The sequence below is a fragment of the Rhinolophus ferrumequinum genome, chromosome 7 (assembly GCF_004115265.2).
Source record: "Rhinolophus ferrumequinum isolate MPI-CBG mRhiFer1 chromosome 7, mRhiFer1_v1.p, whole genome shotgun sequence".
Lineage (NCBI taxonomy): Eukaryota > Metazoa > Chordata > Mammalia > Chiroptera > Rhinolophidae > Rhinolophus > Rhinolophus ferrumequinum.
The window spans coordinates 92902405-92915098 of record NC_046290.1 but is presented as its reverse complement, the minus strand read 5'-3'; the positions used below and the strand labels follow the sequence as shown (position 1 = coordinate 92915098).

Genomic DNA, 12694 nt, shown 5'->3' with positions numbered 1-12694 from the left:
GGGTCTTACTGAGCTGGTGTTATAACCTAACACCGGGTCAGCAGGGAAGGAAGTACCAGGTGACAGAGGGATACATCTGAAAGCGATAAGGAAGCAAGCCTGGCACACACCTGGGGGAAGAGTTCCAGGCACAGCCCCCCTGGCAGGTGTGAGGCATCGCTAGAGGTTAAGTGTGGCTGCAGCCCAGAGGTCAGAGGTGGGAGGGGCTGATGGGCCTGTGTAAGGACCAGCCTCTGTTCTAAGCGAGCTAAGAGCCCCTGGGAGGTTTGGAGCAAAGGGATAACACCATCTGACTCCCTTTTTAAAGAGACTCCCTCTGGCTGCTGCGCTGAGAAGAGACTGCAGGGCCCAGCGTGGAAGTAGGGAGGACAATTAAAACACTAATGGAGTAATTCAGGCCGGAGATGACGGAGGCTCAGTCTAGACTGGTGGCAGTGGAGGTGCTGAGATGTGGTTGGCTTCGGATATATTTGGAAGGTAGAGCTCATAGGATTTGCTGATGTTATGGACGCGGGGTGTGAGGAAGGAGTCAAGGATGGTGCCTGATAATTTGCCAGAGCGACTGGAGGAACCAAGTTGCCACTAACAAGATGGAGGGAACCATGAAAGGAGCAGGTTTGGGGCGGGGCAGGCAGGCGCTTGTTTTCAGACATGTTAATTGTGAGAGGCCTAGCAGATATCCCAACGGAGCTATGAACAAGCAGGCGGATGTGCCAGCTTGGGATTCGGTCGAGGTTCAAGTTGGATGTATCAGTTTGGTAATAACATTAAGACATAGACGGGATTTAAGAATGAGTAAGTTCACCAAGGAGTGAGTGCAGACGAGACGTCTGGGGCAGCCTGAGGACATCCAACACTCGAGAAAGAGAGATAGGACGGCATGAGCAGCGGAAACAAAAGAGTCCATGAGGTAGGAAGAAACCAGGAGACAGTGGCATCCTGGAAGCCACACTAAGAAGTGAATTTCAATTGGGAGCGATCGATCGTGTTGGATGCTGCCAGTAGATGAAGCAGGACGAGAGCTGGAAACTGACCATCGGCCTGAACAGCGTGGTGGCCTTTACCAGAGTGTTCTGGTAGAGAAAGGGGGCAGAGCCTGATGGGGGATTCGTGAGAAAAAGGGGAGGAGAAAGAAGGTGGAGTCTAGGTGTCCCTGTTTTAAATGGGAGAAATTATAACACGTTTGTATATACGTGATGGGAGAGAAGGGAGAGTCGCTGGAACAGGGAAGGGGTCTGGTGCGTAACAGGAGGTGGCCGCCCTATACCAGAAACAGGCCAAGTCAGAGTGAGGACACAGGTGTAGGCAGACGTGTGAGCTTTCTAGGGCTTACGTCTCATCTCATTTCAGTGAAACGGGAAGCGAGGTGATGGGCTGGGTGAGGGTGGGGATACACAGGCCTGCCGGGGAGCAGCACCAACGGCCAGTCCACTGCCACTCGGACAAGGGAATCAGGCCAGGCCTCTGTCGTCTCCTCCTCCTCTGGGCCAATTCTCCCCCATTCCTTTCACTTTTCCTCGCACCAACGCTTCTCTTTCTCATGGCCTTTCCAGCTTTAAAACTGACTGGACCTCGATGGACTCAATCCTCAGATCCACTTGGTCACGGTGGTATCCTTCACTGAGGGCGTCAGGAAGGAGAGACGGAATTGGCGATGTTGCTCTGGGAAGACAGGCCAGGGGCGTGGCGACGGATGTGTGTGTGCATCGGGGGGAGCGGGATAGGGGTGGGGGCCACAAGCGTCCGCAGTATGGGAGTATGAGGCAAAATATCCAGACGCCCTTTCAGTTCTTTCACTTCCTTCCTTCTTCCTCCCTTCCCCGCTTCCTTTTAGATCTCAGTTTCTTTACCTAAAACACAGACTGAACAGTGTCCTCCTCACCGTGTTCAGGCTCTCATTCTCTAATTCAATTAACCTCTCCTGGCCTGTAATAGATCCCAGACTCATTTGCACACATTATGTCACTTAACCCTTCCAGTAACCCTGGGACTGCTAACTCCATCAACGAGACGGGGAAACTGAGACTCGGAAGGGTTAAGAGATTCTTCCAGCTAGTCGTGACGCCTGGCTAGCTAGATGACTCCGCTAGTAAGTAGTAGAGCCAGGATTTGAACCAAGATCTCACTCTGGGTTCGGGCCCATCAATCCCAGCTATAGCCTTCCAGGCCTGGGATAACTCAGGCTCATTTCTACTGAGAGGACACTCAGGTCAACCTCAAGACCCAGGTCCCAGGAACTGAAGTCCTTATTAACCCACAGCCAAAGCACAGGCCTCACTGATCTCAGGTCAGAGCCAAAGAGAAGAGAGTGGGTGCAGGGTCTGGTCGCCCTCGGGAGGCCACGGAATGTCCCAGGTGGCAGGCAGGTGCCCTGAGGGACATTTCCAGCTCTGGACACAGGAAGTAATAGCACGCTGAGAAGGATTTGCTAAATTGTTTTCTAAAGTGGGGTCGGGGGTGGGTGGGAACAAGGGGGTGTGGTTGCTAATTCCCGAGGTGGATTTCATCATCAGTTGTATGGCTGTGACGGGACTTCCTCAGAAAGCTGAGCAGCCAGGAACTTTCACTTCTGTTTCTCGAGGGGTGAAGGAAAGCCATTCTTTATGGTAAGAGCCATGAGATTCAAGAGAAGTTTAGGGGTGTGGATGGAGTCACCCAAAGAGCCTCAGGACACCCACTGGGAGTCCAGGCCTGCCTGACATTCCACGGGTCTCTGGGCCACCAGCTCCTGGACCAGATCTCTCCTGAGAAAGCGTAGCTCCAACCAAGCCAGACATGTCCAAGGCTCTCTCACGCCTTTGCTTCATGCCACCTCTATAATCTAGATTAACCACCCTCCCCAAACCATCTCCGTGTATTGAAGTCCTGCCACTAATTAGTCAGTCATGATTTTATTCATTCACTAAATTCACCCACCAAACATACACTGACTACCTATGTGTTAAGTACTGTACTGTTAACTCACAGATGAATAAGACTTAAGTCCTGGCTTCAAGGAGTATGGTCTAGATGGGGAGAAAGATGGTGACACCATGTACACAGTTAGAGGGGAGGCACTGGTGGGTGCAGAGTGCAGGGAAGCCTGCGGGTGGACATCTAACCAAGGCTGACGGGTTGGGTATGGCCGCCCTTCCCTAGAGGAAGAACCATCTAACCCGATGTCCAGCCTGGAGAAGGGGCCCGCAAGGGCATCTAGTGGGAGAGGCCAGCACCACGGCACGGAAGTGGGATCAGTGCCCAGTGTGGGGACTGGCGAACTGTCAGCGTTGCTGGGAGTACAAAAAAGCAAAGAGGAGACGGAGACAAGGGAGCCCAATTTGTAGTCACAGGCCAGTGGAAAAGAGACTGGTTTAAGCCACCTTCCCATGTACGTACCGCTCAGCTCAAAACACATCAATAAAAATAATTCTTAAAAGCCCAACCTTACCACCCAAGTCCTTAAAGTGTAAAGCAGTGTGACATGGGTAGATGTATGTATAAGGACGTCACTTCAACAGTGGAAAATTGTTACAGCTAAAGTCTATTAACAGGGCAGATTACAATGAAATGATAGCTACATCGTCCCCACTTACCTAGAAATACATTCGTAATTGCTGACAGTGACTGAATGCTAGCCACGGGCAGGCACTTGTCTAAGCATTTGACATACATACTAACTCCTGTACCGTCAACAATCCTAGATAGAGGATCCTGTGACTACTCTACTACACAAGGTGGAAAGCCTGCACAGGGAGCCTCAGTCCCCTGCCCAGGTGAGTAAGCAGTAGAGACAGAATATAAACCCAAGAACCCATGCCCTCCACCACTGATACACTGTTTCTAGATTGCTGGTATAACGTAAGTTAAAATAAACACATTTATACAACTGTATTATGGTATGGCCCCATTTTGTTTAAATATGTATTTGTCTATGTGTATATGCTCGTATTTGGTTGAATCAAATGAAAAGTTGGCCACTCTTGACTTATAAAACACACGTGAAGAAGACAGTCTGTCAGAATCTATTCCAAATTGTTAGCAGTAGTTTTGGATGGTGGGATGTGCCTGATCTTTCTTTCTTCGCTTTTGCAAACTTTCTGAAAAATAACAAAGGTTAAACATTTTCCTGTGGATTACCTGTTTTCCCCACTGCAGCTGCCGATGACCACAGCTGTGTGATATTAAGATGTACCCAAAGCGCAGACCCCCAGCCCCAGTGAAAGCATCAGAGGCCAGTGTACTATGGCTGTCTCCCCTTGGGGACCGAGAAGCCAAAGGGTGAGCAAAAAGGTGCCACAGGAAGAGCCCAGAGTTCAAAGCGACGAGTCCTGCCAGCTGTGTGACTTCTCTGAGCTGTGTCTTCACCTTGAACAGGAGAGTAGGAATCACGCTTTCCTGAGAATGGAATGAGACATGAACCAAGGTGCTCTGTTGTCCCACCCTCATTCTAGCTGATATTACCTGGGTACAGCTAAATTGATGATGGCACCAAGTCCATCCCCAGGACCAAGGCCAGAGAATTGCTCATTTGACACTTGGCTCGTTTAGTAGAGATTTGCTGAAAACAAAAGGCAGCATCTCCCCTCCTGTTTCTATGAAATCTGAGAGGCACTGATGAGCTTGCAGTGCTCTCTGCAATATGGCTGACGCCTGCATCCAACACTGAAGGGACTGCAGGAAGACAGCATAGGGCGGCTGGGGCACAAGGGACATTCCCTGAGATCCAGATTTAGGCAGCTCTCAGCATCCAGCCGAGGCTGCAGTGGGGTGCACAATTTCAGCCAGACTGTAAGCCACGAACAGACCAGGAATGGGGGTCCCAGGGTCCACTGGCAGCCAAGAAAAACTCTGCTAGGAATGATCCCCCCGTCCCCGTAACAGTTCTTATCCTGGCGTCCTTAAGGCAATCGCAGCACTTCCGCACTGTCCATTCCCTTTTCCCGGATCACTCATTCACCGCCTCACAACACCCTGTACGATCTACTCATTTACATTTATTGTGATTGTCTAACACCTCCCCCCACCACCCCCACACATATGCAGAGGAGGCACCTCCACAAGGCAAGGATCTTTGTTTAGTTCAGTGAAGTACCCCAAATGTTTAGAACAGCACCTGGAGTATGGAGGACACTCCATCAATATTTTCTGAATGAATGAATGAATGAATGGCCTGCAATGTCACCTTCCCCAACACGCCTCTTATACCACTTTGCTGAATTGATTACACCTACCTTTCAGCTTCTATAGGACTTTCCGTAAATCTCTAACACGGCACGTATCACCCCATATTGTAATTATTTATGTCCTCCACCCCCTTGAAAGCAGACATTTTCAACAATCCCATTCTCGTTTATATTCCTGGTGCCTGGCATTGGGCCTCGGTGTTTGCTGCCGTGGGGGACAATCCTGACATATGGACAGGACACAAAGGACGATCTCCAGGACCCCGGTTGTCACCAATGGGGACCTCACTGACCAGCACCAAGCTGCTGGCTGGCATTGATCTCCGAGCTAGTGGGGCTCGGGAGGCTGTGAGTTGGTAAGATTCCTTTCTCACTAAAGAAAGACTCCAGCCTGAGAAAACTCCAACAGGAGAAAGCTATTTTAGGTCCCAGAAGATGAGGCTGCACTGAGCGCACACGAGAGAGGTCACGATAGAAAGTTAATGAAATGTTCATTTCAAAAAACCTTCTCCCCACCCACGGTTTGCAGCTCCCACACTTATTCTGGCACCAGGGAGGCCCAGCACCGGAATCAGAAGGAAGCGTAAGCCTGTTGGCCAGAATAGCACATCCAAGCTTCACCGTCAAGTGGAGACAGCCTTGCTTACTGGTTCTACTGGAGCAGTAAGCGATTATTTTTAACTTGGACCTCACACCTTGCACCCACACATCTCTCCTCTCACTTCTCTGGCCTTGCTCCAACAAACCTACTCAACATACACTCGCCTGCACACACGGCCACTCTCTCAACTGGAATGTCTTCTCTCATCACCTCATTCATTCATTCAGCACCTACTGTGCGTCTTGTTTCCATCAGTACAATCGCTGCTCCCTTTCTTCAGATCACAGCTTTAACACCACTTCTTCCAAGAAGCACTGAGGTAGAAAGAGATTAGGATCGCATGTCCTGGGGATGTTGCTAGTCTCTCTGAGACAGACTGCGCCTACTCTTCCAGCTTGAACGGCAGGTAGTTCCAGAACACACCCGCGGTGTCTCTTGGCCAGGTGCTTTCACATGTGCAGTTCTCTGCCTGGAATACCCTTCCTTTCCGTACCCCCGGGGGGACTTCTTCCCCCCACCTTCTCCAGCTTTCTCAGTGAGGCCCTTCCTCCAGTGCCAGGTCATCACTCCCACTGTTTCCCACCCTAGCACTCCCTCAGATGTACTCTGTGCGTTTTATCACATGTACTGTAATTACTTCTGTCTGAATGCCCTGCTAGATGGCGCTCACCCAGCAGATGGGTCATTCGAAAAGAAGGAACATTCTACCCCTTCGCCTGAAGTTTTAAGGTTTTATTTGTTGCCTAAATAAATGAGCAAAAATATTAGTACTTATAGCCATGGCTTAGTAAGCCCCTCCCATGTGTCGGGAACTTGAAACAGGTCATCCCAACCCCTCACAAGTCTGAAGACGTCAATCCATCCGAGAGATGAGGAAGCTGGAGCACAGCAAGGTCAAGTAACTTGTCCATAGCCTAGACTGGCAAGAGGTGGCTTTAGGATTTAGCCTCTGGCCCTTGTGACTCCAAAGCCCCTGGCCAGCATCTAGTGCAGTCTCAGGACACGGGAAGACGCTCCCTGGGCAGGGGACGCTCCCTGGGCAGGGGATGACGCTGTGGACTCCAGCTGGCTCCCACTCACAGGTACAAACAGCCTCCACCCTCTAGTCCCATCCTCCTTGCTCACAGGAACCACCTTCTGATCAAAGCCTCATTAGGATGGCAGGGAACCTAAAGGAGATTTGGGGATTCTTTTTATTTCTTAAAAGATCTGTGGCTTCACTTCTCTGGGGCGCAGGGCAGCATGAATTTTGTCTGGCTGGTGGAATCCTTTAGCTCAGGCACAGCTGCCAGATCACGTGCCAGTCTAGCTTTGGACTGGGACCTCTCAGGCAAGAAAGGAGACAAAGGTAGAGCGGAAACAGCCCCTGGACCTTCTCTTCAAGAAAATCACCCAGCTGTGTTTGTGTGGTGCAGGGGGGCAGGGGAGGGGTGAGATGGCTTAAGGAGAACACAGCAGGGAGGGAGGAGTGTCTGCGCCCTGGGCCGTCTTTAAACCTACGTTTGTATATGAACTTAGACTCTGACTAGCACTAACTCCTGCTTCTCAAGGCTGTTTTCAGGGAGAAAACAATTCAGGTGAGAGTGGTCTGTCAATTGCAGATGTCTATGTGTCGTCCCACTCGATGCATTTCAAGGAAATCTCTGTCTCCCTCTCGACTCTAAGCTTTTCAATGGACAACTCGGCCATCGACAGCTCTGGATCCCTAACATCTTGTCACCCACACCCAGGGGCCTGCGCATAAAACAGGTAATCAGTGTGTCTGAATTGAGCTGAATCTCATCTTGGTAGGATAAAATCTTAGTGATCAGTGACAATCAGAGATAACAGTCATATAGGAAATCAAAACCTTTTCTCCTGAGCATTTTTAAAGGGAGCAAATTTCAGATTTCCTTCCCCACTGGCCCTTGGCGGAGGCCCATGTCATCTATGATTCCTGATCTTCCTCCAGGGACTGGCTGGAGAGGGCGGCGGATCCGTGAGGCTCTGCTGAGTTTTAGGAACTGCGGTGGGTGATGCACAAAGCCAGGATACGCCGATCATTTTCCTGGACCCGCTCCCCAGCTCCCCAGTGTTCAGATGACGAGGTCAGCCACACGAGACCTTGGCCACGAACCCGCAGGTCTCTGAGGGCTGTTCCCAAAGCCTGAGGGCTGAGCCAGAATCTGCAGGTTGGCCAAGACGCGGAGGCTATGCTCCTCCCGGGTCCCTGAGCAGTTCTAGTAGCCGGAGAGGCTCTCTCCCTCCTCAGAGGCCTGATTCTGCCGTAGGATGGCTCTGCTGTGGCGAAGCCCTGGCCAGACAAAACCTCCACCTCTAGAAAACAAATCCCACTTCTCAGGACCACGCGGCGTAGATAAACGACCTCTTGCTCCCGACTGGCCTCAGCGAGTCAGGCAGCGACTGGCCCTCAGCAGTCTTTTCAGACGCTGATATCCTCATCCGCCTCTGGACATCCTCTGGGTCAGAGACCGCATTTTTTTTTCTTTTGACTCTGACCATAGTAAAAAGTACCTTTCACAAGGCCAATTTTTACTAGGTTTTCAGTGCATATACAATGAAAACCAGTTTTATGAGCTAATGCTTACCTCCTTACATGGAATACACCTGGATGTTTTCGGATCTATTTCCCTCTTTCAAATGCTGGCTGCACCCCACTAGACTGATTTTGTGACCCAGAGAGAAAAACACTGCTCTGGTTTCACCCAGCTGCTCATCCACGTCCAGCTTTAACTGATTATTAGCTCAGACCCTAAGTGGGAAGATGTCCGCCTTTCCACAGCCAAGGTGGGCTTTGAGTACTCTTTGGCATCGTGCTTCCCTGGGATCTCTCCAGCTCAGCATTTCCTTCTCCCACACCCCAGCTCAGCCCGGCAGCCACAGCAGGTTTACCTGAAGCTTCTTCCTGCCTCACCATCATTATCCTTTACTCAGAACACCCGAAACACTTTGTCTCCACTCCTCCCACCTTCCTGCTTATATAAACTGGAGGATCCAAGGGGTCAGGTATCTCACATTTGAGGGGGCAGCTGAGATTCATGAAGAAACCCGGAGTTTTAAAAATAGTCGTATGTGATTGATGAGGTGCATAGTCCACATACAGACAGGGGCTAATCCTCTCTCCCTGGATCTTCTCCCCTGGGGGACCCAGAGGCCAAAGGCTTACCACTCAGCTCATCTTTTTAGATTAGCTTGTGTCCATCCTAGAATCTGGTCACTGAATCTTTTTCCTTACCCTTTATTTACTGTGTCACCATAGCATACGTTTTGGTGATCAGGAGAACTAGGTACCAGATCTGGTACCACCCGTTGCATGGGATCCAGGGCTTCACTTTGCTGAACCTCAGTTTTCTAATCTGTAAAATGTGGCTAATTATTTCTATCCTGCCTTCTTCACAGGGTTATAATAAACATGAACAGGTGTGAAAATGCTTTGTAAACTGTAAAGCACTACGCAAATATAAATCATTACATAAACTGTGTGTTCTTTTTTAAGAATTGGCAGTGTTGACTCTGCTCCCCACAATTTATAGCACTGCAGTCTCTGTGTTCAGTAAAGCACAGAGACTCCATCATCAACCCCCAAAAGGCACCTGCGCTTTACCCCCGAATGCTGGGTTAAACCAGGTCTCCCTAGGGCAGACATCTGATGTCATCAAAATTAGTCACAGCGGTGGGTGAATCCACTCTCCCTAGTCATTTGCACCTTCATTCAGAAAGATAACCACAGGTGGGAGAACTGGTCCCAGGAGCAGTCAACTGAAATATAGCCTACGCTCAGCTCTTCTGACCAGTCAAGGAATAAAGGGTGTGTGGTGGGGTGGGAACCAGTCATCTTAGATGAGACTTTGGAGCCCATCATTATCATAATCGCTACCACGTACGGAGGGCTTGCTATGCCAGATCCTGTGCCTTAAAAGAATTATTTGCAACCTTCATGAAAATGCTCAAGGAAGGTTCAGGCATCCTTGGAGATAGTGCAGGTGTAGTTCCAGGTGACGGCAACAGAGCGAGTCACAAAATTTTGGGTTTCCCAGGGCATATACAAGTTATGTTTATACTATACTGGAATTTATTTACTAAGTGTGCAATAGCGTTACGTCTAAAAAAAAAGTACATACCTTAATTTAAAAATACTTTATTGCTAAAAAGTGCTAACCATCTTCTGAGTCTGTTGGGGAAATGGTGACAATAGACTTGCTCGATGCAGGGTTGCCACAAACCTTCAATTTGTAAAAAACTGCAATATCTGTGAAGCGCAATAAAACGAAGTACAGTAAAATGAGGTACGCCTGTATTATCGTTCTCACTTCACAGATGAGTCTACGAAGTTAAGAAACTTGCTCAAAAGCAGGCAGGAAGTTGGGTGAACTAAATCTGCTTCTCTCATTCAGCGACAAGCTGAAGAAAGCCCCAAGGTTGATGTTGGCTCTGCCATGGATATGGCTGAAATACTGGATTTGCCGTGGACCCCAGAGCTACCAAGGGCCCCCGGAGTGAGGGCTTTAATGGTCAGAACAGAAAGCAACTTGGGCCTCCTGCAGGAATAGGAAGTAGGTGCCAATTCCCCGGGGTGGGTAAAGTTCTTCTGCTACACAGTCCAGGGTCTGTGCTCTTTACAAAGAGCTGAGGACAATAGTTTCTGGGCTGGGCACTTAGTTGCTCAATAATTAATGAGAATCTAATATCACTTTTGTTTGGACCCCAAGCTAAAAGAGGAAAGAGGCAATACGTGTGCCTTTTCTGTGCCCAAAATTCTCCAGAGTTTACCCAGTGCCTACAGGCCAAGGTCGTAACACCTGGGCTGGCATTCAAGGCCTTGTTGGTCTAGCCGTAACCAATGATCTCAACGTTTCCTGATTTCAAACTTCTGCCCCAGCCAGATATCCTCAGCCTTACCCAATAGGCTCTGCCCGTTCCGCTTCCTGTGACTCTCCCAGCAGGCAATGGGCCTCACTGCTCTCAGCAAAGCCAATGCCACCCAGCCTTGAAGAGCCAGCCTAGGCTCATGTACGTCCTCCATCATCTGAACTCTGCAGCTCAGTCCCTTCTCAGACCCCCACAGCTCTGGGAGCTGTGGCCTTCAGACTGGGGCCTGCATTGATAGCTAACTGTCTGGCAGCCACTGGACGAGGGCTTCACATCCCGCCTGCCTCCCCCCATAGCCTGGACAGGTGACTGTGGCTTGCTAAGACACCTCTAGGAAAGGGCCTGGCTGCTAGTCAGTTTTCCACCTTCCCACCCCCATAGCTGCAGAGACTTTTTTTTGAGGGGGTGGTTCTAATAGTCACGCAAAGAAAGTGAGCTTTCATGGTTCACACATGGGGAATGGTGGTCCGGCCTCTTGGCATTGCCCAACCATGGACAGGTATGCACCCTCGTATGAGATGGGAGCCCCTCGTATGAGGCGAGGCCCCTCACCCCAACCCCAGCACTCAGTCAGTGTGAGACTGGTCTCCAGCCATAGGAAGAAACGATTCTCATCTCTCATCTCCCCTTCCCACTGCTCTGTCCAAGACAGAATGCCAAAAGCCTAGCAGGGCCAGGAACCTACCTGCCTTTTCCACAGACATAGTTGCTTCAAAAGGGCACTCTTTGGGAAAACGAGCCTAATTCTGTACAAGATGAACTCATATTCCAGTACCTTCTTATCCCTAAGGTACAGGCAGACCCAGATCCCCTCCCCCAGACACACGGACACACCCCAACCCAGTTCCTTTCCTTTGAAGCACAGCCCATTATAGGGTACCTCTCCAGCATGACACACAGGCTTCCAAAGTTTATAAACGGGAGTGTGGGGTGTGGGGGGGGGGGAACTCACGGAACACACGTTACCCTGGTCTAAAGCGAGGGTCAGGGCAGTAGTGATCTCAAGGGCCCCCTCAAATCTTCAGAGTGGGGGACAACTGGGACCTCTGGGAAAACCTTTCCCAGCCTATAAATGCTCCCAGGGACCCCCTTCCCTTCAGTCTCCCAAATCATATCCTGCTAACCCCACGGCTGCTCCTCAATCAATGAATGTCCAAGGAGTTCAGCTCCCACTGTGTTCTGGGGGGTGGAGAACTGCCCTGAAAGGGGTATCAGCCCCCCTTCAGGGAGTCAGATGCTTAAGAGGCAAAGGTGTTTGCTGCTCCCCCCACCCCAGGCCCAGGCAGCTAGGGTCTACAAGTGGCAAATCTAGAACATCCCCCATCTTCAAGGATCTCCTTCCTGCCCTCATCTTCTAGAATGGTTACAGCCCTAGTTCCTCCTCACTGCCCTCCCAGGCCACCCACCTGTGCCCCCCTGCCCACTGGCTCCGTCCAAAAATCTTACCATAAATCTCAAATAGGTGTGCAAGTAGGGGCTCTGGAGGGGATGGGACGAGCCTCCTTCCCGCAGCCATGCCCTCCCTCCACCAGGCTGGTTTTCCCATTTGGGAGGCGAGCTCAACAGCCCTCACTCCTGGAGTCTAGCGAGCTCTCTCAGGCAGCCCTGGAGGCAGCGCGGCGGGAAACCGGGAGCCCCATCCCTGTCCGCCAGCCGCCTCGAGAATCCTGGCCCCGCTCCCTCCTCCAGCACGCCTGGAGTTGGGGCCAACAGGCAGGATCAACAATCCAGAAACTTTCAGTGTATCAAGCCGACTGGGAGGGGGAAAGAGAGAGGGAAGTGGGGGGTGCGGGGGAGGCTCCAGGGCAGAGCCCCTGCTCTTCACTTACCATCTTGCTCACATCCATGACCGAGGCTGCAGGGCACCCCCCACCCTTTGAGATCCTGCTCCCCCCAAATGTTGCTCCCGACTAATCCAGCCCCAATGGTGCCATGCTGCGAGGAGGGCGGCCGGCAGGGCCCCCGCGGACTGGGAAAGGCGGCGGCGGCAGCGGCAGGACCGAGGCTGGACCGGAGAAAGGAAGGGGAGGGGGAAGGGAGGCGGAGAGGGGGAGGGGGCCGA

The 12694-nt window shown here is 51.0% G+C and overlaps 1 protein-coding gene across 4 annotated transcripts in view; it reads right to left on the bottom strand.

The window, feature by feature from the left end:
* HIP1 (huntingtin interacting protein 1) overlaps window positions 1-12694 on the bottom strand; it is a 142702-nt gene that overhangs the window by 66137 nt on the left and 63871 nt on the right. Inside the window, exon 1 of one of the 4 annotated variants that reach the window (XM_033110061.1) lies at window positions 12462-12627. The exons of 2 other annotated variants lie outside the window; for them this stretch is intronic. In XM_033110061.1, coding sequence (XP_032965952.1) covers window positions 12462-12479 — 18 coding nt within the window. In that variant the 5' untranslated portion in view covers window positions 12480-12627. Of the gene's footprint in view, window positions 1-12078; window positions 12297-12461; window positions 12628-12694 lie in introns of those variants that run through there. One more of the 4 variants, XM_033110062.1, reaches the window with a different exon arrangement.